Raw genomic sequence first — 25,673 nt, forward strand, 5'->3', positions numbered from 1 at the left:
ATTGGCATCAATATGTTGTAGAATTATGGAACATGTGTTATACATAAATAATTATGTAGTTTTTGGAGAACGAAAATCTCCTCTATCAGCAATCAACATGAGTTCTGCAAACAGAGATCCTGCAAACCTCAGTTCATTCTGTTCCTCCATAGATCCATAGTGCTGTAGACATGGCACTCAGGCTGATGCCATATTCTTGACTTCTGGAAGACATTTGACACTATCCCTGACTGCTGTCTAATGAAAAAATATGAGATTACTAAATACTGGATCACATTTATGACTGGATTCAAGATTTTCTTGGAGATAAAACTCAGAATGTCACTCTTAAGGGAAAAAAATTGACTTAAGTAATGGTAAATTTCTAGAGTACCTTACAGGAGTGTGATAGGATTATTACTGTTTACAATGTATGTAAGTAATCTAGCAGAAAGTGTTGGTAGCTCTTCAAGACTGTTCACAGTTGACGCAGTGGTCTATAAGAAAGCAGCAAAGCCAGAAGGCAGCACTGATTTGCACAATGATCTACAGAGGATGATGAATGTTGCAGGCTATGACAGTTGACCTCGAATCTAAATAAATATAACGATTATCAATATAATAGAGGGAAACATTCCACAAGGGAAAAATATGTAAAAACAAAGATGATGTGACTTACCAAATGAAAGCACTGGCAGGTCGATAGACACACAAACAAACACAAACACACACACAAAATTCAAGCTTTCGCAACAAACTGTTGCCTCATCAGGAAAGAGGGAAGGAGAGGGAAAGACGAAAGGATGTGGGTTTTAGGGGAGAGGGTAAGGAGTCATTCCAATCCCGGGAGCGGAAAGACTTACCTTAGGGGGAAAAAAGGACGGGTATACACTCGCGCACACACACAGATATCCATCCACACATATACAGACACAAGCAGACATCTCACAAGCAGACATATTTAAAGATATATAATATAACGATTACCATACATGGGAAAAGAAAACCACTACTGTAAACTACACTACTGATCCCCAAATTCTGGAAACAGTACCTACCATAAAATATCTAGGAGTAACTATCAAGATTGGCCTTGAATGAAATGACCACATAAAACAAATAGTAGGAAAAGCAGATGCCAGACTGTGATTCATAAGAAAATTCTTAAGGAAATGTAACTCATCTATGAAAGAAGTAGCTTATGAGGTGCTGGTTTGATTGATCCTTGAGTATTGTTTATCAATCTGAGATCCTTATCAGGTAGGACTTACAGAAGAGAGAGAGAAGATCCAACAAAGAGCAGCATGTTTCATCTCAGGATCATTTGGTCAGTGCAAGAACATTACAGAGATGCTCAACAAACTCTGGTGCAAATGTTGCAAGAGAAGTGTGCATCATGCTGAGATCTGCTATTGAAATTTTGAGAGAGTACTTTCCATGAAGAATTGGACAACATATTACTTCCTACCACATACAGGGTTATTACAAATGATTGAAGCGATTTCACAGCTCTACAATAACTTTATTATTTGAGATATTTTCACAATGCTTTGCACACACATACAAAAACTCAAAAAGTTTTTTTAGGCATTCACAAATGTTCGATATGTGCCCCTTTAGTGATTCAGCAGACATCAAGCCGATAATCAAGTTCCTCCCACACTCGGCGCAGCATGTCCCCATCAATGAGTTCGAAAGCATCGTTGATGCGAGCTCGCAGTTCTGGCACGTTTCTTGGTAGAGGAGGTTTAAACACTGAATCTTTCACATAACCCCACAGAAAGAAATCACGTGGGGTTAAGTCGGGAGAGCGTGGAGGCCATGACATGAATTGCTGATCATGATCTCCACCACGACCGATCCATTGGTTTTCCAATCTCTTGTTTAAGAAATGCCGAACATCATGATGGAAGTGCGGTGGAGCACCATCCTGTTGAAAGATGAAGTCGGCGCTGTCGGTCTCCAGTTGTGGCATGAGCCAATTTTCCAGCATGTCCGCGGGCTACGCGTGAAACTTCCACGCACGCGTTCAACCGTTTCTACGCTCACTGCAGGCTGACCCGTTGATTTCCCCTTACAGAGGCATCCAGAAGCTTTAAACTGTGCATACCATCGACGAATGGAGTTAGCAGTTGGTGGATCTTTGTTGAACTTCGTCCTGAAGTGTCGTTGCACTGTTATGACTGACTGATGTGAGTACATTTCAAGCACGACATACGCTTTCTCGGCTCCTGTCGCCATTTTGTCTCACTGCACTCTTGAGCGGTCTGGCGGCAGAAACCCGAAGTGCGGATTCAGCCGAACAAAACTTTATGAGTTTTTCTACGTATCTGTTGTGTGTCGTGACCATATGTCAATGAATGGAGCTACAGTGAATTTATGAAATCGCTTCAATCATTTGTAATAGCCCTGTACATCTTGAAAAATGACCAAAATGAGAAAATTTGAGAAATTAGAGCTAATACAGGGGCCTCCTTACAACCATTCTTCCCACATGCCATCCATGAGTGGAACAGGGAAGGGGGCATCAGTACTACCCACCACACACCATCATGTGTCTTGTGGATAATTGATGTAGATATATAAACTAAAATACAGTGAGATAGAGACAGAGATGTGAGACTGTTTGGGCAAGACTCAGTGTCATGTGTGGAAATAAACTTATAACTGGCTCCATCTGTCAACCACCACATGCGCCCCCACATCCAGCTAAAAACTTTAGAAGGAGAGTTTAATTATCAGACAGTACATTGGGATAGTTACAGCTTTGTAAATGGTAGGCACAGCAAGTATCCTGCAGATCAAACCTTTTTGACATCATGAAGGAACTCTGCTATCATACTTAGTATATTAATAAAAAGCAGCAGTAAAGATTACAAATGAATTTTATATCTAGTGTGGTAACCGGTTTCAGTCATTACATTCCTCTGCAGACAAAGGCTCTGAAATACACAATACTAGCAAATATGACAATGCTTTGCAAATGCTAAATATGTATGGGAATCAGGCGTACATCCTAATGTCCTTCTTCTCCCTCTCTCTGTGCATCTTTTTCTAAACCCTATCTCTGTGCATCTTCTTCTCCCCCTTATCTCTGTACATCTAATCCTCCCCCCCCCCCCCCCCCTTAGCTCTCTCCACCTCCTACATGCCACTCTTTCTGTCTATCTCCACTCCCATCCTCTCTGTCCATCTCCTCTTGACCCTCAGTCTGCCCTTGGGTCTTGTGTGCTGTTATTGCCAATGAAACCTTAATTGGGAACTGAAGTTGCTTAACATGAATGATTGAACTGGTTGAGATCATAAGTTACAGGATATGAGAGACCTCCCATGCTGCTGTATCTGTGAAGATAGAAGCTTCAAATACAATACTTATCTTAATTTTAATACACAAAAAGTTTCTATTGTAAAGTTTTAGACAGTCCAGATTTGCTAATAGTATCCTAATAAAAAGCCAAAAAGCCATAAACACAGCTTTCCTGTTTCCAGTTAAAACAGAGTGTGAGGAAGAAAACAAGGCAGTGCATAGTTTATGCTCTTCACAGGTATGCAGCATACCCATGAAGAGCATAAACATGTAAGACGCCAGGAAAATCTACAGAATCACATCAAAGGCAGTACGTAGTTGCGTATACAACTTTTTGTTTAAATTTGTGTATATAGAGAAACAGTATGGTAGAAACATTTTGTCTAATGTTTAAATGTGCTGCTATTCTAGATGAAACTGACTGCAAGAAAGTAATTGAAATTGCACATTTTCACAGCACAGTGAGGCAAATGCACCTGACTCGAAATCCACACCAGTATTTGGAGATGGAAATACCAGGAAGAAAACCAATTGGGCAGCCTAGAAAGAGATGGACAGACCAGATTAAGGAAGATCTCAAGAGGAGAGGAGTAACATGGGATGTAGTAGAGAGGGAAAAGCTATACCATGACAGAAACCAATGGAGGCATATCGTTCACCAAGTTCCTACCCAACTTGCTGGAAGGAAGTCCCGAGGATGATGATGATGATGATGATGATGATGGTGATGGTGGTGGTGGTGGTGGTGGTGATAATGATGATGATGATGATGATGATGATGATGATGTATTCCAATCTCTGTCTTCCTCTACAGTTTTTGCCCTTTACAGCTCCCTCTAGTATCAAGAAATTCTTTCCATGATGTCTTAACAGAGTCCTGTCATCCTGTCCCTTCTCCTTGTAGGTGTTTTCCACATATCCTTTCCTCTTTGATTCTGTGCAGAACCTCCTCATACGTTATCAGTCCACCCAATTTTTCAACATTTGTCTGTAGCATGACATCTCAACTGCTTCGACTCTCTTGTGTTCCAGTTTTCCCACACTACCATACAGCACTCTGTTCCAAACATACATTCTCAGAAATTTCTTCCCCAAATTAAGGCCCATGTTTGATACTAGTACACTCTTCTTGGCTAGGAATGCCACATTTGCCAGTCCTCCTTGCTCTGCCCATCATTGGTTATTTTGCTGCTTAGGTAATAGAATTCCTTGACTTCATGATCATCAATCCTGATGTTAAGTTTCTCACTTCCTCATTTCTGCTGCTTCTCATTGCCTTTGTCTCTCTTCAATTTATTCTCTGTACATATTCTGTACTCATAATGCAGTTCATTCCATTCAGCAGATCACATAATTCTTCTTCACTTTCTCTGAGAATAGCAAAGTTATCAGCGAGTTGTATCATAGATATCCTTTCACCTTGAATTTTAATTCCTCTCCTGAACCTTTCTTTTATTTCTATCATTGCTTTTTCAATGTGCAGATTGAACAGTAGGGGTGAAAGATTACATCCCTGCCTTACACCCTTTTTAATCTGAGCATTTTTTTCTTGGTCACCCACTCTTTTCTTGGTCCCTCTTGAATCTTGTACGTATTGTATATTACCCTACCTCTTACCCCTACTTTTCTCAGATTTTTGAACATCTTGCACCATTTTCCATTGCTGAATACTCTTTTCAGGTCAACAAATTCTATGTACATGTCCTGATTTTTTTTTTTTTTTTAGTCTTGCTTCCATTATCAACCACAACATTAGAATTGCCTCTCTGTTACCTTCCCTTCCCTAAAGCCAAACTAATCGTCATCTAACACATTCTCAATTTTATTTTCCAATCTGGTGTATATTATCCTTGTCAGCAACTTGGATGCATCAGCTGTTAAGTTGATTTCATGATAATTCTCGCACTTGTCAGCTTATTGTCTTTGGAATAGCATGTGATTACCATTTTTCTGATAGACATTCTACATAACAACATGAATAGTCATTTTGTTGACACTTCCCCCAATGATTTTAGAAATTCTGATAGAATATTATCTATCCCTTCTGCCTTATTTGATCTTAAGTCCTTCAAAGCTCTCTTAAATTCTGATTCTAATACTGGATACCCTATCTCTTGTAAATCAACTCCTGTTTCTTCTTCTACCACATCAGACAAATCTTCCCCCTCATAGAGGTCTTCAGTGTACTCTTTCCACTTATCCACTCACTCCTTTGTGTTTGATAATGAAATTCCCATTGCACTCTTGATGTTACCAGCCTTGCTTTTAATTTCATTGAAGGTATTTTTGACTTTCCTATATGCTGAGTCAGTCCTTCCAACAACTATTTCTTCTCCGATTTCTTCACATTTTATTATGCAGCCATTTCCTGTTAGCTTCACTGTACTCCCTATTTATTTCATTCCTCAGCAGCTTGTATTTCTGTATTCTTGAATTTCCCTGAACATTTTTGTACTTCTTCTTTCATCGATCAACTAAAGTATTTCTTCTGTTACCCATAGTTTCTTCACAGTTACCTTCCTTGTACCTATGTTTTTCTTTCCTACTTGTATGATTGCCCTTTTCAGAGATGTTCATTCCTCTTCAACTGTACTGCCAACTGAGCTGTTCCTTACTGCTGTATCTATCATCATAGAGAACTTCAAACAGATCTCATCATTCCTTAGTACTTCTGTATCCCACTCCATTCATTCTTTATTGATACATTGAATCATTTTGTGTACATTTAAAAAATACATAACACCAAATTAAATACACCTAGACTTACAAAATTGTATGATAGTTATAGATTATAGGATATAGTACAAATACATTCACAAGTTGTTCAAAATTAAGGTCAACAAGAACTAATTAAAATTAAAATTTATGGATACATTTAAAATCAAATAAAGTACAACTAAGCATTATATAATTTATACAATATTTAAGATTTACTAGATAAATATATTAAGTACATACTAGTAGATCAATTTTTAATAGTTGGGTAGGCCTTACTGAAATTTACATTTTGAAGGTAAATTACAGCAGAGAAAGATAAGTGTGCGAATATATTACATAGAAAAATCACATTCAAAATATGCATGTAAGTTATAAAAACAGTGTTGTAATAATATTGATCTAAGTCTTATTTTACAATGTACTGGATTCATGAAGTTTTTTACATTTAGTGGTAGATGATTATAAAGTTTAATCCCCATGCATTTTACAATATCAGCATATAATTTGGTGGAATGGGGAAACTGTGTCAGCAAGTATTTCCCTCTAGTGTCATGCTGGTGATAGTCCAGATTCTGCTTCAGGCTTAGTATCTCCAATATGTACTGGCTTGGCAGTGGAAGAATACCTAGTTTTCGGAATAGTCATTTACACAAGCCTCTTTGCTTTTTAAATAAAATTATCCTGACATCTTTCTTTTGGAGCTTAAATATTTTATTGGACTCAGAACTTTGGTAGATGAATTGCTTTTTTGTTTATAAACAAAAATATTGTGTATAATAAACAGTATTGCACTCTGAAAGTCTAAGCTAAATAACAAGTCTACATACAATAGCATGGTTTTTTAATAGACATTATTTTAGTAAAGTTTTTTAAAAAAATAGAAATGAACAGGTAAATGTCTGTTCATCTAACCAAAAATATGTGAATGACACTATTAACTGGAGACATTAGTATATTTCATTGTAAAATGTATCAAATGTTTTAAGCAGCTTTGCATCCTTGTCCTGTGCTGATACAGGCTACCTATTAAAGCAAGGGAAAAGGTTGTGATTGAACATTGCTGTGGCAGCCAAATAATGAGTACTGGTCAGGAGACATCACTGCATTGGCCCACCAGCAAGAGAGGCTCCCTGTGAGAGCAGTTCTAGCTGAATTTTGTCTTTGTGACCACCACTGGCATCCCAACTAATACTGTCATTATTTAGTACAAAGGAATCACACACTCAACAATAATTTGGTTAATAATATGACATGTAATAATATTTCAATGTACTGGGAGTTACTTTTGGCCTTTCATGAACAGTTTTCAAATGTAAGTACCAAAATTGTAGATTTTGGGGATTTTTAAAGATCTATTACAGATCATGTGAGAAACAACGGAAAGAATTTCCCTTTTATAACCCCAAGCCCTTGAGGGCCAGTTAGCAGTTTGTGACAGATAGTGGTTGGTATTGTACAGCAGCTGCTTCTCTTGTTGTCTTGGTAATACATTACTTTACATAAATCTTAATTAACATTGCTGATATGTTAGATTTAAGGTTGCCATGAATATGTCATATATGATCCATCATAATACAGTAAGTTTCAGATCCTTGGTCTGAAGTTGTTTGTAAAGATTGAAATCAGTTACCAACATTAGATATAAAATAAATTTGTATTCTCTGTCACTACTTTTAACTACAACATTAAATTCATTCTCTGGAAACTAATTAGAATAGATATATCGGAACATCACTCATTGCAGAAAAATATTACTTGTTTGGGGGCCTCACCTTTGATAATGCAAGTGTGATATAATACGGATCTTTGGTCAGTGGTTGAGTTCCCACAAGCAGAATGTCTTTGTTCTATCAGTACGCTGTATGATAATGCATCATGTGCCCACATCCTGTTGTGTCTCCATATTAAGCAATAACGTGCGTGTGAATTTCATTCAACCAGGAATTCCCACAGTGGCGATGCCACAGTGAATAATAGCACCTACTTCAGCATAATAAGTGCACTTTCTTGATTTGAGTTTGCTTCAACACTGGTAATATATGAATGCAAGGTGCCTGTTTTATTGTACATGTCCGAAACAACAAACACTGTGCATTCATATCACTGATTCACCTCAATGGGGAATGAATCCACAACTTTCAGAGTGACACACAGTATCGTTTGACCTCCAGCAGGAATTTAAAGTTAGTGAGCTGGGAGGACACGGGCAGGGACTGCAGATAGGTAGGGTTGGATGGAAATGTGGGTCAGCCGGGGAGCATGCCAAGAAATTCCATTTGTATGTGATAAACAAGGTGTCTGGATGGCGGACGGTTAATGCAATTGTCTAGTAAGCAGGAGATCCCATATTCAAATCCCAGCCTGGCATACATTTCACTCATCATTGCCAATCCCACATAAAGTAATGATGCACTGATGCAGCTGATATCATCAGTTTCTTCCTTTTCCTTTCCTTTACTTTCCCCCCCCCCCCCCCAACCGCCCCACCCCCCACCGCCCCACCTGACACTTTCCTAGGACACAACAATTGCTACCAAACATGCAAGTGGAGATGAATGTCACTGCATGCACAACTCTGTCACCTGCACAGCTAAGTGTTCCCCACCACATCATAATGATCTCAATACAGACCATCAGTTCCCCTATGGCCACCCCTGTCAACCTCCACCTACCTCTGCCAATGTTACCTGCATCAGAACTGGGCAAGGATATAACATCACGTCTTTCTCGTCAAGAAATGGCACACCAGTGGCCTGCATAGCAGCCAGCCAAGGAATTACTAGTCAAAAGTGCCTGCTCTGAGATGATGTCAGCAACTGTGGTGCCTGGTGACCTCCTGCCTCAGTGCTCCAGCCTCCTGTGGGACAGAGGGGGTGCCTCTGAGGGGACGTCACCATCAATAATGCAAGTGCAAGATACTAAAGACTCTCTGGTCAGTGGTTGAGCTCCCAAAAGGAGAGTTTTGGTCAGTGGTTGAGCTCACATGAGGAGAGTGTCTTTCGTGTCAACAGTCTGCCATACGTGTTCACATGTCAGCCAAGGAATATCTCCATGTTAAGCAATAAAGTGTGTCCAAATTCCATTCATGCGCTCTATGCATTTCACTATGAGCATGTTGTTGTTGTTGTGGTCTTCAGTCCAGAGACTGGTTTGATGCAGCTCTCCATGCAACTCTATCCTGTGCAAGCTTCTTCATCTCCCAGTACCTACTGCAAATTAGGTCCTCCTGAACCTACCTAGTGTATTCATCTCTTGGTCTCCCTCTATGATTTTTACCCTCCACACTACCCTCCAGTACTAAATTGGTGATCCCTTGATGCCTCAGAACATGTCCTACCAACCGATCCCTTCTTCTAGTCAAGTTGTGCCACAAATTTCTCTTCTCCTCAATTCTATTCAGTACCTCCTCATGTTGTTGTTATAGTCTTCAGTCCTGAGGCTGGTTTAATGCAGCTCTCCATGCTACTCTATCCTGTGCAAGCTTCTTCATCTCCCAGGACCTACTGCAACCTACATCCTTCTGAATCTGCTTAGTGTATTCATCTCTTGGTCTCCCTCTACGATTTTTACCCTCCACGCTGCCCTCCAATGCTAAATTTGTGATCCCTTGATGCCTCAAAACATGTCCTACCAACCAATCCCTTCTTCTAGTCAAGTTGTGCCACAAACTTCTCTTCTCCCCAATCCTATTCAACACCTCTTCATTAGTTATGTGATCTACCCATCTAATCTTCAGCATTCTTCTGTAGCACCACATTTTGAAAGCTTCTATTCTCTTCTTGTCCAAACTAGTTATCGTCCATGTTTCACTTCCATACATGGCTACACTCCATACAAATACTTTCAGAAACGACGTCCTGACACTTATGTCTATACTCGACGTTAACAAATTTCTCTTCTTCAGAAACGCTTTCCTTGCCATTGCCAGTCTACATTTTATATCCTCTCTACTTTGACAATCATCAGTTATTTTGCTCCCCAAATAGCAAAAGTCCTTTACTACTTTAAGTGTCTCATTTCCTAATCTAATTCCCTCAGCATCACCCGATTTAATTTGACTACATTCCATTATCCTCGTTTTGCTTTTGTTGATATTCATCTTATACCCCCCTTTCAAGACACTGTCCATTCCGTTCAACTGCTCTTCCAAGTCCTTTGCTGTCTCTGACAGAATTACAATGTCATCGGCGAACCTCAAAGGTTTTATTTCTCCTCCATGGATTTTAATTCCTACTCCAAATTTTTCTTTTGCTTCCTTTACTGCTTGCTCAATATACAGATTGAATAACATCGGGGAGAGGCTACAACCCTGTCTCACTCCTTTCCCAACCACTGCTTCCCTTTCATGCCCCTCGACTCTTATAACTGCCATCTGGTTTCTGTACAAATTGTAAATAGCCTTTCGCTCCCTGTATTTTACCCCTACCACCTTCAGAATTTGAAAGAGAGTATTCCAGTTAACATTCTCAAATGCTTTCTGCTTTCTCTAAGTCTACAAATGCTAGAAACGTAGGTTTGCCTTTCCTTAATCTTTCTTCTAAGATAATTCGTAAGGTTACTATTGCCTCACGTGTTCCAACATTTCTACAGAATCCAAACTGATCTTCCCCGAGGTCCGCTTCTACCAGTTTTTCCAGTCATCTGTAAAGAATTCGCGTTAGTATTTTGCAGCTGTGACTTATTAAACTGATAGTTCGGTAATTTTCACATCTGTCAACACCTGCTTTCTTTGGGATTGGAATTATTATATTCTTCTTGAAGTCTGAGGGTATTTCGCCTGTCTCATACATCTTGCTCACCAGATGGTAGAGTTTTGTCATGACTGGCTCTCCCAAGGCCATCAGTAGTTCTAATGGAATGTTGTCTACTCCCGGGGCCTTGTTTCGACTCAGGTCTTTCAGTGCTCTGTCAAACTCTTCACGCAGTATCTTATCTCCCATTTCGTCTTCATCTACATCCTCTTCCATTTCCATAATATTGTCCTCAAGCACACCGCCCTTGTATTATTGTCCTCATTAGTTACGTGATATACCCATCTAATCTTCAGCATTCTTCTGTAGCACCACATTTCAAAAGCTTCTATTATCTTCTTGTCTAAACTATTTATTGTCCATGTTTCAGTTCCATACATAGCTACACTCCATACAAATACTTCCAGAAATGACTTCCTGACACTTGAATCTATACTCGATGTTAACAAATTTCTCTTCTTCAGAAATGCTTTCCTTACCACTGCCAGTCTACATTTTATATTCTCTCTATGTCGACGATCATCAGTTACTTTGCTCCCCAAATAGCAAAACTCATTTACTACTTTAAGCGTCTCATTTCCTAATCTAATTCCCTCAGAATCACCCGATTTAATTTGACTACATTCCATTATCCTTATTTTGTTTCTGTTGATGTTCATCTCGTATATCCTCCTTTCAAGACACTGTCCATTCTGTTCAACTGCTCTTGCAGGTCCTTTGCTGCCTCTTACACAATTACAATGTCATTGGCAAACCTCAAAGTTTTTATTTCTCCTCCATGGATTTTAATTCCTACTCCAAATTTTCTTTTGTTTCCTTTACAGCTTGCTCAAAATACAGATTGAATAACATCAGGAACAGGCTACAGCCCTGTCTCACTCCCTTCCCAGCCCTTGCTTCCCTTTCATGCCCCTCGACTCATATAACTGCCATCTGGTTTCTGTACAAATTGTAAATAGCCTTTCACTCCCTGTATTTGACCCCTGCCACCTTCAGAATTTGAAAGAGATTATTCCAGTCTACACTGACAAAAGCTTTCTCTAAGTCTACAAATGCTAGAAACATAGGTTTGCTTTTCCTTAATACTTTGAGCATACTATGAGCATACTATGAGCATACTGACTAGGAATTCCCACACATGTAATGACAATGTATGGAACTGACTCTTTTGGGAACATATACTTTGAAACTGATCTTAGAGAGATTGTCAATGGCATACAAGCTTTCTAAATGAACTTCTATACAAACAGTAACTGCTGTGCAATAGGTGTAATACAAATCCTAGACCTACAAATAGAGATTCATTGAACGAAACATATCTGGTTGTCAAATAAGATTTACAAATCCTTCGGTAACTAGCCTAGTTTTTATTTGCTTGACGTATTCCAGTCTCTGCCTTCTTCTACAGTTTTTGCCCTCTACAGCTCCCTCTAGTACCATGGAAGTCATTCCCTCATGTCTAAGCAGATGTCCTATCATCCTGTCCCTTCTCCTTATCAGTGTTTTCCACATATTCCTTTCCTCTCCAATTCTACGTAGAATCTCCTCATTCCTTACCTTATCAGTCCACCTAATTTTCAACATTCGTCTATAGCACCACATCTCAAATGTTTCGATTCTCTTCTGTTCCGGTTTTCCCACACTCCATGTTTCACTGCCATACAATGCTGTACTCCAGATATACATCCTCAGAAATTTCTTCCTCAAATTAAGGCTGGTATTTGATATCAGTAGACTTCTCTTGGCCAGAAATGCCTTTTTTGCCATAGCGAGTCTGCTTTTGATGTCCTCCTTGCTCCGTCCGTCATTGGTTATTTTACTGCCTAGGTAGCAGAATTCCTTATCATCATTGACTTCGTGACCATCAATCCTGATGTTAAGTTTCTCGCTGTTCTCATTTCTACTACTTCTCATTACCTTCGTCTGTCTCTGATTTACTCTCAAACAATACTGTGTACTCATTAGACTGTTCATTCCCTTCAGCAGATCATTTAATTCTTCTTCACTTTCACTCAGGTTAGCAATGTCATCAGCGAATCGTATCATTGATATCCTTTCACCTTGTATTTTAATTCCACTCCTGAACCTTTCTTTTATTTCCATCATTGCTTCCTCGATGTACAGATTGAAGAGTAGGGGCAAAAGGCTACAGCCTTGTCTTACACTCTTCTTAATATGAGCACTTTGTTCTTGATCGTCCACTCTTATTATTCCCTCTTGGTTGTTGTACATATTGTATATGACCCGTCTCTCCCTATAGCTTACCCCTACTTTTTTCAGAATCTCGAACAGCTTGCACCATTTTATATTGTCGAACGCTTTTTCCAGGTCGACAAATCCTATGAAAGTGTCTTGATTTTTCTTTAGCCTTGCTTCCATTATTAGCCGTAATGTCAGAATTGCCTCTCTCGTCCCTTTACTTTTCCTAAAGCCAAACTGATCATCACCTAGCGCATTCTCAATTTTCTTTTCCATTCTTCTGTATATTATTCTTGTAAGCAGCTTCATGAGCTGTTAAGCTGATTGTGCGATAATTCTCGCACTTTCAGCTCTTGCCGTCTTTGGAATTGTGTGGATGATGCTTTTCTGAAAGTCAGATGGTATATCGCCAGACTCATATATTCTACACACCAACGTGAATAGTCGTTTTGTTGCCACTTCCCCCAATGATTTTAGAAATTCTGATGGAATTTTATCCATCCCTTCTGCCTTATTTGACCGTAAGTCCTCCAAAGCTCTTTTAAATTCTGATTCTAATACTGGATCCCCTATCTCTTCTAAAATGACTCCTGTTTCTTCTTCTATCACATCAGACAAATCTTCACCCTCATAGAGGATTTCAATGTATTCTTTCCACTTATCTGCTCTCTCCTCTGCATTTAACAGTGGAATTCCTGTTGCACTCTTAATGTTACCACCGTTGCTTTTAATGTCACCAAAGGTTGTTTTGACTTTCCTGTATGCTGAGTCTGACCTTCCGACAATCATATATTTTTCGATGTCTTCACATTTTTCCTGCAGCCATTTCGTCTTGGCTTCCCTGCACTTCCTATTTATTTCATTCCTCAGCGACTTGTATTTCTGTATTCCTGATTTTCCCAGAACATGTTTGTACTTCCTCTTTTCATCAATCAACTGAAGTATTTCTTCTGTTACCCATGGTTTCTTCGCAGCTACCTTCTTTGTACCTATGTTTTCCTTCCCAACTTCTGTGATGGCCCTTTTTAGAGATGTCCATTCCTCTTCAACTGTACTGCCTACTGCGCTATTCCTTATTGCTGTATCTATAGCGTTAGAGAACTTCAAACGTATCTCGTCATGCCTTAGTACTTCCGTATCCCACTTCTTTGCGTATTGATTCTTCCTGTCTAATGTCTTGAACTTCAGCCTACTCTTCATCACTACTATATTGTGATCTGAGTCTATATCTGCTCCTGGGTACACCTTACAATCCAGTATCTGATTTCGGAATCTCTGTCTGACCATGATGTAATCTAATTGAAATCTTCCCGTATCTCCCGGCCTTTTCCAAGTATACCTCCTCCTCTTGTGATTCTTGAACAGTGTATTCGCTATTACTAGCTGAAACTTGTTACAGAACTCAATTAGTCTTTCTCCTCTTTCATTCCTTGTCCCAAGCCCATATTCTCCTGTAACCTTTTCTTCTACTCCTTCCCCTAAAACTGCATAGTATAATGTCATCAAAATATCTCCACAAAACTTAGAGAAATACTGTTCGTATGTAAAGGCTCTCAGTGGCACTGAAGTTAATGTCCAGACACTTTTGGATGATACGGTACCCTAAGTTGAAGGTAGAAAAGCAAAAAAGGTACATGAGTCTTGAAATTTTACTAGTGTAATGAGTATCCCAGGAGATATTGGGACTTTAGCCAGATGAAGTCCACATCTAGCCATAATATTTTGGCTGGCAATGAGGGAGTGATCTTCAGCTGAGTTTTGGACTGGTGCACATCACTGAGTCTACACCAAAAATTGGCATAGTGCCGCACATGTGTTGGTTGTTCTTCCTAACTGCTCTTTGTTCCATTTCGCACCCTAGATGTGACCCTGTCTGACACTTGCAGAAATATGCATAATGATGATATTTCAGGCATGCCTTGTATTGAATCACTGGCCTACAGCGGTGAAATTCAGCAGTCAAAATAATAAAGTAAATTTTTATTAGATGTAGTATTAACCATAAAATTTTGTATTTGTGAAAGTATTAAAGAAATTACTCAGTCCATAAGTTATCAGGTTAATAAAATCTTCCAACAAACTATTTCCACAGATTCTTTAATAATTCAATTTCAGCAGGATCTTGTTGAGGCCAAGATTTTTGTGATAGAATAATACATAATGAATCAAACAATGGAAAATCCGGGATGGAATGTAACAATTCCAGAGAAGGAAAGTTTCTACTCACCATATAGCGGAGATGCTGAGTCGTCATAGGCACAACAAAAACATTCACACAATTATAGCTTTCAGACATTAAGGCCTTTGTTAGCAGTAGACACACATAAACAAATGCACACACACACTCACACAAACACAACTTGCACACACGTCTGCAGTCTCAGAGAACTGAAACCACACTGCGAGCGGCAGTGCATGATAAGAATGGCAACTGGGTGGGGTAAGGAGGAGCCTGGGGTGGGCAGGGAGAGGGATAGTATGGTGGAAGTGGCAGACAGTGGGAGGGGGCAAGTAGCGTAAAGGAGAGAATTAAAAGAAAAGAAATTAAAAGACTGGGTGTGGCAGTGAAATGACGGCTGTATAGTGCTAGAATGGGAGCAGGGAGGGGGCTGTATGGATGAGGACAGTGACTAGCAAAGGTTGAGACCAGGAGGGTTACGGGAATGTAGGATGTATTGCAGGGAAAGTTCCCACCTGCACAATTTAGAAAAGCTGATGTTGGTTGAAGGATCCGTAAGGCACAGGCTGTGAAGCAGTCATTGAGATGAGGGATATCATGTTTGGCAGCATGTTCGGCAACAGGGTGGTCCACTTGTTTTTTGGCCACAGTTTGTCGGTGGCTGTTCATGGGGGCAGACAGCTTGTTGGTTGTCAGGCCTACATAGAATGCAGCACAGTGATTGCAGCTTAGCTTTTAAATCACATGACTGGTTTCACAGGTAGCCCTGCCTTTGATGGGAGAGGTGATGTTAGTGACCAGACTGGAGTAGGTGGTTGTAGGAGGATGTATGGCACAGGTCTTGCATCTAGGTCTATTACAGGGGTATGAGCCATGAGGTAAGGGATTGGGAGCAGGGGTTGTTTAAGGATGGATATTGTGTAGGTTCGGTGGATGGCAGAATACCACGGTAGGAGGGGTGGGAAGGATAGTGGGCAAGGAATTTCTCATTTCAGGGCAAATTGAGAGGTAATTGAAACCCTGGTGGAGAATGTAATTCAGCTGCTCCAGTCCCAGATGGTACTGAGTTATGGGGGGGAATGCTCCTCTGTGGCCGGACTGTGCGACTTTGGGAGGTGGTGAGAGACTGGAAAGATAAGGCAGGGGAGATTTGTTTTTGTACATGGATGGGAGGATAATTACAGTCAGTGAAGGCTTCAGTGAGACCCTCAGTATATTTTGAGAGGGACTGCTCATCACTGCAGATACAACGATCTTAGGTGACTAGACTGTATGGAAGGGACTTATTGGTATGGAATGGGTGACAGCTATTGAAGTGGAGGTATTGCTGGTGGTTAGTATGTTTGATATGGGCAGAGGTACTGATGTAGCAATCTCTGAGGTGGAGGTCAACATCTAGGAAGGTGGCTTATTGGGTTGAGTAGGACCAGGTGAAGCAAATGGGGGAGAAGTTGTTGAGGTTCTGGATGAATGTGAATAAGGTGTCCTCATGCTACCTACGGTCGTCGCATCTGCAGTGATGTAGGCATGTCAACCAACAAGCTGTCTGTCCGCATGAACGGCCACCAACAAACTGTGGCTAAAAAGAAGGTGGACCACCCTGTTGCTGAACATGCTGCCAAACATGATATCCCTCATCTCAATGACTGCTTCACAGCCTGTGCCATATGGATCCTTCGAACCAACACCAGCTTTTCTGAATTGCGCAGGTGGGAACTTTCCCTGCAATACATCCTACATTCCCATAACCCTCCTGGCCTCAACCTTTGTTAGTCACTGTCCTCATCCATCGAGCCCCCTCTCTGTTCCCATTCCAGCACTACACACCCGCCATTTCATGCCACATCCAGTCTTTAATTTCTTTTTATTTCTCTCCTTTCTGTTACTTACCCCCTCCCCCTTCCACATCTTCTCTCCTGCCCTCCGTCTAAACTGTAACACTTCACTGTCTGCCATTCTCACCATAGTATCTCTCCCCCTGCCTGCCCCAGCCTCCTCCTTACCCCCACTGAGTTGCCACTCCCATCATGTGCTGGTGCTGCTGCTCGCAGTGTGGTTTCAGTTCTCTGAGACTGCAGACGTGTGTGCAAGTTGCATTTGAATGTGTGTGTGTGTGTGTGTGTCTACTGCAGACAAAGGCCTTAATGGCCGAAAGCTATAATTGTGTGAATCTTTTTTTTGTGCCTATCGTGACTCAGCATGTCTGCTATATGGTGAGTAGCAACTTTCCTTCTCTGGTAATAATACATAGTGTGGAAGCAAAAGGCTCAGCTATGGCTTATTCACTAGGTTGTGGAAGGTGAATGGCTAAAATGTCCCATACATCTTTAATTAGTTGCATTGGTAATCTCAACAATATAGGTTTTGCCACATTGACATGATCTTCTGTAAACTCCAGTCTTCTACAAACCCATATCATTCTTTATGATGTTGAGAAGAGCACAGGTCTTTGTAAGTGGCAGGAAGATTACTTTAGGAATCTGCCTAATTTATATGTAATGGTTGTGACGAAGCAAGCTGGGATCTCTTTACTGCATTTCCATGAAAGAGAAAGGTCAGCCCTCAGTCTTAAGAAATATAGCACCAGATCTGATTTTGTGCTTAGTTTTGTACATGTAATCAATTTCCTAATTTATTTTGACTATTCCTAGTTAATATCTTTTGTTATAGGGTGAAACCAGTAATTATTTCGTGACAAAAAATCTATTGTTGACTTATAAACAAACATAAATTATGTAATAATTATGAACATTAGGAAGAATAACTATTGTAATTCTTGAAGTATTTATTTGGCTCCATTTGAAAACATATTAGGAAAGCCATACCTTAATTAATTCAAAAATAATTATGAGGTTTGTCAAAAGTATTGTTTGTATAAATATATATGTTAATTTCATTATTTAAACAAATAATTTGGCCTAATCTTTCTGGCAGAAGGAACTGTTAAAAAGGAGGAATTTTTCAATTTATTAAGTTAATTGAATGAGTTATGTTTTAATTGTAACTTCTGTAAATTAAACACCAAACAATGTATAGTTTCAGTACCTATTATTGTGAAGATATATAATGGTCCAAGTCAGTCAGTCCATGGCCAATTTTCAGAGGGAAAATATGTACTGTTTCAATTAACAACAATGCAACAACTTAACAGTGGAATTAGTGAAACACACATAGGCCATGTGTTAAAATAATGACAGTGTCTGTTCAGTTTATTTGTGAAATAGTGTCACACATACAATATTATTCTGCAAGAACTGTGAAATGTGTGGTTAGGTTTTTCTGCTCATAGATGTTTAACAGAAAACTACTGTCGCAGTATCCTGATGTTTGCCTGCAACCTATTAATGTTTATTAAAATTTACAATAGTGAACTGGTCACATACCTGTGTAATATTGGGGAATTTTGAACAGTGAAAGTAAAGAACTGTTAAACATAACTGTGCAACTGTCAGCTACATCATTTACAGTAGTCAGAATTGAACTTCCATCCCCCATTTTTCAGCCAGTATAACAATGCAGTATATCAACATTGAGGACTATCAATGAAGAAATAAAGCAGGCGAACATCACGTGGTATGCACATGTGGGAAGTTAGCCTTGGACTTGAACAGATCTGTATCCTCTCTATCTTACACCATGACTTTATCATCTTAATGTACCATGCATAAAGAGCAAACATCTCCTAATATGCTTGCCCACACATTTTTATAGTTACTGACATTATTAGCCACGTACATCAGTGATTTACTGAGGCTGGGCACAGCAGAGAAAACTGACAGGTTGCCCTGTAACTACACTGTGAATTATAGATACTGTTATATATATCGTATGCATGTCTCAGATGAGTTATGTATGATAAAAATTGGCACATCTTTTATCTTTATTTTTCAAGTCTGGACATGATCAGAATGTGAGCAAAATCAGTTATCATTGTAAAAATTATATGAATAATATTTCAGTTATTGCAGAGTCATCTCCACTTGACACCTTGTCAATCTTTTATACTGAGATTATGGCACTGGAACAGTTAATTGATAGAACATTTGAAGTTCAAGAAACTTATTGTTAGTAATATTTGTTCATGTAATACTAGGGAAGAGAATTACATTTTTAATTAATCAAAATCAGATATAGGTCCTCCTTCCTTATCAGCACTTGCTACATATTATGACATAGAAACTACTATAATCAGTTTCATAAGTCTTTCCATGCTATCTTACCTTCTTATAACATCCTGTCCATAGAGGAGCAACATTTGATGGATAAAAGTACTCTCTCCTCACATTGTTTGAAATATCATAATCCAGCCAGATACCTACATCGTCATGCCAGAAAACCTCTGTCACAGCATCTAACCATTCATTAGCTTTGGTGCAGTAGTACTGAGCTTTCTTATGATTATGGAGAGTAGAGTGAAACTTGCACAGAATCTCAGCATTCCAGTACACAAATGCATTCAGATCAACTGGGATAATATACTGTGTTTGTATGTTAGACAAATTTCCTGAAAAATTAAATTCATAAATTAAAATCAACTAGAACTGTCAACCATCAGAAAAAGTACAGATAAAATGTAATGCTACAGATAATATCAGTTAATATATATGTAATGAACATATCCTATTTATTTCTAATGTAATATCAGAAATGCTGAACTCTGTTTACAAATACTCCTTTACAAAAGAAAAACCAGGGGTACTGTCCCAGTTAAATTCTCACTCTGCTGTGAAGATGAGTGGTATAGGTGTTGAGAAACAGCTGACATAATCAAAACTGAATAAGGCCCAGACAGTATTCCTGTCAGGTTTTAAACAGAATTATCCTGCCATGGAGATATGATGAGAGAAATGAGGGCACTTATGGAGGCTTACAGACAGTCATTTTTCTCTTGCTCTGTTTGTGAGTGGAAAGGAAATGACTAGTAGCAGCATGTGATACCCTCCACCATGCACTGTACAGTGGCTTGTGGAGTACGTATTTAGACATAGATGTACGATATAATTGAGTTGCAACTGGAATAAAACTCATACAAATACCTGTGTGTGTCAATTTTTGGTGCTATGAACAGAATTACCACATAGGCTCAATAGTAGGTAAGATAGGTGGCACACTTTAGTTCATTCATGGGATACTTGAAAAGTTCAATCAGTATACAAAGGAGGTTGCTTACAAAACACTCATGTAACCCATTCTAGAATATTACTCAAGTGTGTGTGTGTGTGTGTGTGTGTGTGTGTGTGTGTGTGTGTGTGTGTGCGTGTGTGTGTGAAACAAACTAAATAGGACTAATAGAGAATATTGAACACATACATATAATGTCACAGTTATAAGAGCCAAGGGGCATGAAAGGGAAGCAGTGGTTGGGAAGGGAGTAAGACAGGGTTGTAGCCTACCGTATTTACTCAAATCTAAGCCGCACTCGAATCTAAGCCGCACCTGAAAAACGAGACTCGAAATAAAGGAAAAAATAATTTCCCAAATCTAAGCCGCAGCTGAAATTTGAGACTCGAAATTCAAGGGGAGAGAACAGTTTTAGGCCGCACCTCCAAATCGAAACAAAGTTGGTCCATTGTAATATGAGACAGAATTCAGGTTGAATGAATGACGATACAGCAACAGTAATTTGGTTCGAGCCATAAGCTTAGCAGTTAAGCTTTACCAGGTAGCCATTGCTATGCGTCAGGCGCTCCATCCTTATTTATGCGGGTACCCTACGTTTTTCACGTGCTTCGTCTGGTTTGAATTGATGGCTTATTTTTCTTTGATCTGATAATTTCCGTTCTCTTTGTTATAGGTGTTTTCGTCACTCTAAGCTGAAAATGCATTACTGTACTGTGTCATGCATTGTTTGTCGCATTCCGATAATGAATGTTCATGACCTGTCGCCGCTCGCGGCATGGTTTGCTTTTGTGCGTGCTACCGCCGCTTACAATAAAAAAAAAAAAAAAAAAAAAAAAGAGAGAGTAATTGTCTCAGTAGTGAAACAATGGCAAGAGACTGCTATTTGTTGTTATTTACACTGCTGCTTTCTTTGATAATGATCAACAAGGACCAAATAATAAACTGCGTATGATAGAAGATATTCTGAACGAGAGTTTATCGGAAATTTTTCTCCGTTTGAAAATCTTTGCAGACGCCTCTTTAGTACATTATTTTCTGCACAGAAATTAGAGTCATCTTAGATTTAAAAATCTAGTCAATTGGCGTGCTTCATTTACGAATATGAACATGACATATGTGTATACTTCCGCGTTTGTGTTGTCTCACTCTAGTTTCGTAGTTTATTAGGCAGACAGGATTTAAATGAGATAGCAGCAAACACGAAAGAATACATAGCAAAATGTTTAGATTCGTATTATTCTTATGGTGAAGAGAATACTGCATGTGATTCAGAATTCACAAAAGTTCCCATTAGCAACCATCTCTTCTCACAGGTAGAAAAAAAATCAGAACGTAGAATTGGCCATACTGATTAACATCGCAAATGGTCTTGCCAGTCGGATTTTCGTAGTACATTGAAAAGCTGCTACATTCGAAGATGAACAATATGGAATTTGTATTTATTTCATTGGATAATGTATGAAAATGCAGTGGTCGAAATTCGGGGCAGAGAAAAAAGCTCGTATCCTACCTTTTTTTTTTTTAATTTATTTAAGGACGCAGAGGTTTTGGCGCCAGTATTTATCTTTGTGCCTGTAAAGCATGCCTGTGTAGTGCTACATATATTCGACGGCAGAAGTTAGTTGTGGTGGCACCTACCAACATATTTCAGAACTTCCGCTTACTTTGCACTCGATTCTAAGCCGCAGGCGGTTTTTTGGATTACAAAAACCGGAAAAAAAGTGCGGCTTAGATTCAAGTAAATACGGTATCCCCGATGTTATTCAATCTGTATATTGAGCAAGCAGTAAAGGAAACAAAAGAAAAATTCGGAGTAGGAATTAAAATCCGTGGAGAAAAAATAAAAACTTTGAGGTTCACCGATGACATTGTAATTCTGTCAGAGACAGCAAAGGACCTGGAAGAGCGGTGAAAGGAATGGACAGTGTCTTGAAAGGAGGATATAAGATGAACATGAACAACAGCAGAACGAGGATAATGGAATGTTTTCGAATTAAATTGGGTGATGCTGAGGGATTTAGATTAGGAAATGAGACAATTAAAGTAGTAAATGAGTTTTGCTATTTGGGGAGCAAAATAACTCACGATGATCGAAGTAGAGAGGATATAAAATGTAGACTGGCAATGGCAAGGAAAGCATTTCTGAAGAAGAGAAATTTGTTAACATCGAGTATAGATTTAGGTGTCAGGAAGTCGTTTCTGAAAGTATTTGTATGGAGTGTAGCCATGTATGGAAGTGAAACTTGGGTGATAAATAGTTTATACAAGAAGAGAATAGAAGCATTCAAAATGTGGTGCTACAGAAGAATGCTGAAGATTAGATGGGTAGATCACATAACTTATGAGGAAGTATTGAATAGAATTGGAGAGAAGAGAAATTTGTGGCACAACTTGACTAGAAGAAGGGACTGGTTGGTAGGACATGTTCTGAGGCATCAAGGGATCACCAATTTAGTATTGGAGGGCAGTGTGGAGGGTAAAAATTGTAGAGGGGGACCAAGAGATGAATACGCTAAGTCGGTTCAGGAGGATGTAGGTTGTAGTAGGTACTGGGAGATGAAGAAGCTTGCACAGGATAGAGTAGCATGGAGAGCTGCATCAAACCAGTCTCTGGGCTGAAGACCACAACAACAACATATAATGGCAGCAAGTGTGGTCTCTGGATTATTTGAACGACAGGTTAGCATCATATAGGTGCTGAAAAATCTGAACCAGCAGACACTCAACAATATGCAAAGAGCAGTCTACAAAACCATACATATAAAGAATCATGTTCTGGTAGTTAGAGAGAAATCTAGAAATATATGTTGGGCACAAAATTAAAATCATAGTGAAAATCCACTGAAGCTTTGTGGAGATGTATTGTGCAGAGCCTCTAGTATGTCTGTTGATTGTGTCATATTGCACTTTTCAGTTCCGAGTGCAAAGTGAGCACATAAAGATGCTTAGAACAATCGAGTCTCCTGCCAAGTTTGAAATGCCTACTGAGGGGTTCCGTCTGGATTGATGCAGCCCATATACCATAAATTCTTCCTATGATCACATAGAGGCAGTGCATGTGTGGCTGAGCTGATGACTCAGTCACTGCAAAATATATAAAGGCTTAACTATTCATTTGTGTGTGCACAGTGGGGTCATTAATTTCTGGTGAGCTTAGATGGTACTTTGGGAAGCACCCTATCTCATGCATTACACAATGTTTAGTAAAGTATAGATGTAGGTGAAAAATTAGGCTATCTAAGGAAATATGTTTTTAGGAGAGTCATGGATATCCAATAAAATTATTATTATTATTATTATTATTATTTTTGTGTGTGTGGGGGGGGGGTGGGGTAGAGGGGGGATGGGGGAGGGAAGCTAAACTCTAAAATTGTGATTTTTTTATATGCAAAGTGACAATTATTGAACTACATGAATAAAATGTAAATTCATCATTTTGATTTGCAGCTCCTTGTGTTGGCCATGTTAGCAGTTAAAACTGTTGGATGTGAGGTCCACCAGTTATGCAAAACACCATTTTTTCTCAGTAGCCAAACATGTTTTGGCACCACTGTGTCATCATCAGTGGGTTTTTGTTTTTATTTATTCTGTAATGTGAACATTTTTGTTAAATGATTATAAAAATATGTGCATGTTTAGTTCAAACAATAGAGCATTCCTTTTTGTAAATACCTTTACATTTGGTGTTTATGAATTTTCTGGATCACTTGTGTGTTAATTACTACATGTAGCTTGTCATCCATAACCAAACAATGTTGATGAGAAAGTTTTTTGCTGGGAGTTAACCTATCTTCCAGAATGTAATTCAGTTTGTCGCGATGTTTTCGCACCTATATTCATTTTTACTTACGTTTTCGTCTGGCAAGCACTTCCATTCTCCACATCATGCTGAGGTGTTCTGATGCACATGTAAATATAACAAGTATTTTCCACAAATAACATAGTAAAACACTTTTCACTTCACCAAAACACAGTGTGATTGTGGTTTGTTGTATGTCCCAGCCCAGTCAGTGTTTGTTTGTTCACCAAAGAGTTTCGCACCAAATTTTAATTTTGTTTGCATTTTATCTTTGTGTGTGTGTGTGTGTGTGTGTGTGTGTGTGTGTGTGTGTGTAGACTTTCTCTGTCTGTGCTGTTTTTATTTGTAAAGTTCCTTTAATGAGTTAAGTAGTGTGCCCTTGTAGAGTGTAGTGCAGTCACTTAAGACCTGTTTTCCTTCTGTTATTGCCTTCTGTATATGGATGTTTTCCTCAGTGGTCAGTTTTCTGTATAGGCTGTGGCTGGGTTTTAGTATTCTTAAGTCTATTTCTATTGTGGTTGGGTGGTGATTGTGGGCTACAAGGTTATCAGCAAATGTGATATGGTAGCTGTTGCTTTTTAAAGCTCTGAGATGGTCTGAATATCTGGTTTTGAAGTTTCTGCATGTTTGTCCTATGTACACTGACTGGCAAGTGTTGCATGTGAGTTCATATATTCCTGATCTGTTAAATTTATCCATGACTGTTTCTTGTGCTCTGATTTTTTCTGTGTTGTGTTCTACATCCTGTATCCTATTTGGAGTTCCTGTTTCTTTAATATGTTGCCTATTCTGTGAACAATCTTGTTATGTAGGTGAGTATGTGCCATTTCATTTTGTGTGTGTGTTGTTGCTCTTGTTTGTGTTTTGTGTTGTCCTGTGCTGGGTGAGGATTTGTGTGTGTTTGGTATGTTCATTTTTGTACTGTTTGCATATTTTTTTATTTAACTTGTCTACCATATGGGTAATATAACCATTTTCTACTGCTATTTGTTTTATTGTGTGTAGTTCTGTTTGTTCATGGGTGTTGTGTTTAATCTGTGGAGTATGAATCTGAAGTTTGCTGGCTTATGTGAAAATGGGTGGTTTGATAGATTGTGAATGATAGTGCTTGTTGTTGTCAGTTTCCTGAATATTGTGAAGTTGTGTGTGTTGTTTGTTTTATGTATGGTGAGATCTAGGGAAAGCAGTGTATTGTTAGTTTCTGTTTCTAATGTGAAGTTAATTTTTGGATATAGGTTGTTTATTTCATTGTGTAGTTGTTCTATGTGTGTATGTGGTTCATAATCAGGCATATTATGTCATCCACATAATGGTACCAGTATTTAACTTTGTAGCCTTTTGGTTTTATTATGTGTCTGAAGATCATGTTCTCATGGTTGTTCATGAATATGTTAGCTAGAAGGCCACTGGGCTGAAACACACAACAAACCACAATCACACTGTGTTTTGGTGAAGTAAAAAGTGTTTTACTACGTTATTTGTGGAAAATACTTGTTATAGGTAGATGTGCATCACAAGACCTCAGCATGATGTGGAGAATGGAAGTGCTTGCCACACAAAAATGTAAGTAAAAACAAATATAGATGTGAAAACATTGCGACAAACTAAATTACATTCTAG

At 39.0% G+C, this 25,673-nt stretch overlaps 1 protein-coding gene across 1 annotated transcript in view; it reads right to left on the reverse strand.

Moving 5' to 3' along the window:
* Positions 1 to 25,673, reverse strand: part of LOC126262786 (trehalase-like) — a 366,709-nt gene that overhangs the window by 153,550 nt on the left and 187,486 nt on the right. Inside the window, exon 4 of the mRNA XM_049959607.1 lies at positions 19,354 to 19,637. Within this exon, the coding sequence (XP_049815564.1) occupies positions 19,354 to 19,637 (284 nt within the window). The remainder of the gene's footprint in view (positions 1 to 19,353; positions 19,638 to 25,673) is intronic.

Source organism: Schistocerca nitens, chromosome 6 (assembly GCF_023898315.1).
Source record: "Schistocerca nitens isolate TAMUIC-IGC-003100 chromosome 6, iqSchNite1.1, whole genome shotgun sequence".
In the NCBI taxonomy this organism is placed as follows: Eukaryota; Metazoa; Arthropoda; class Insecta; order Orthoptera; family Acrididae; genus Schistocerca; species Schistocerca nitens.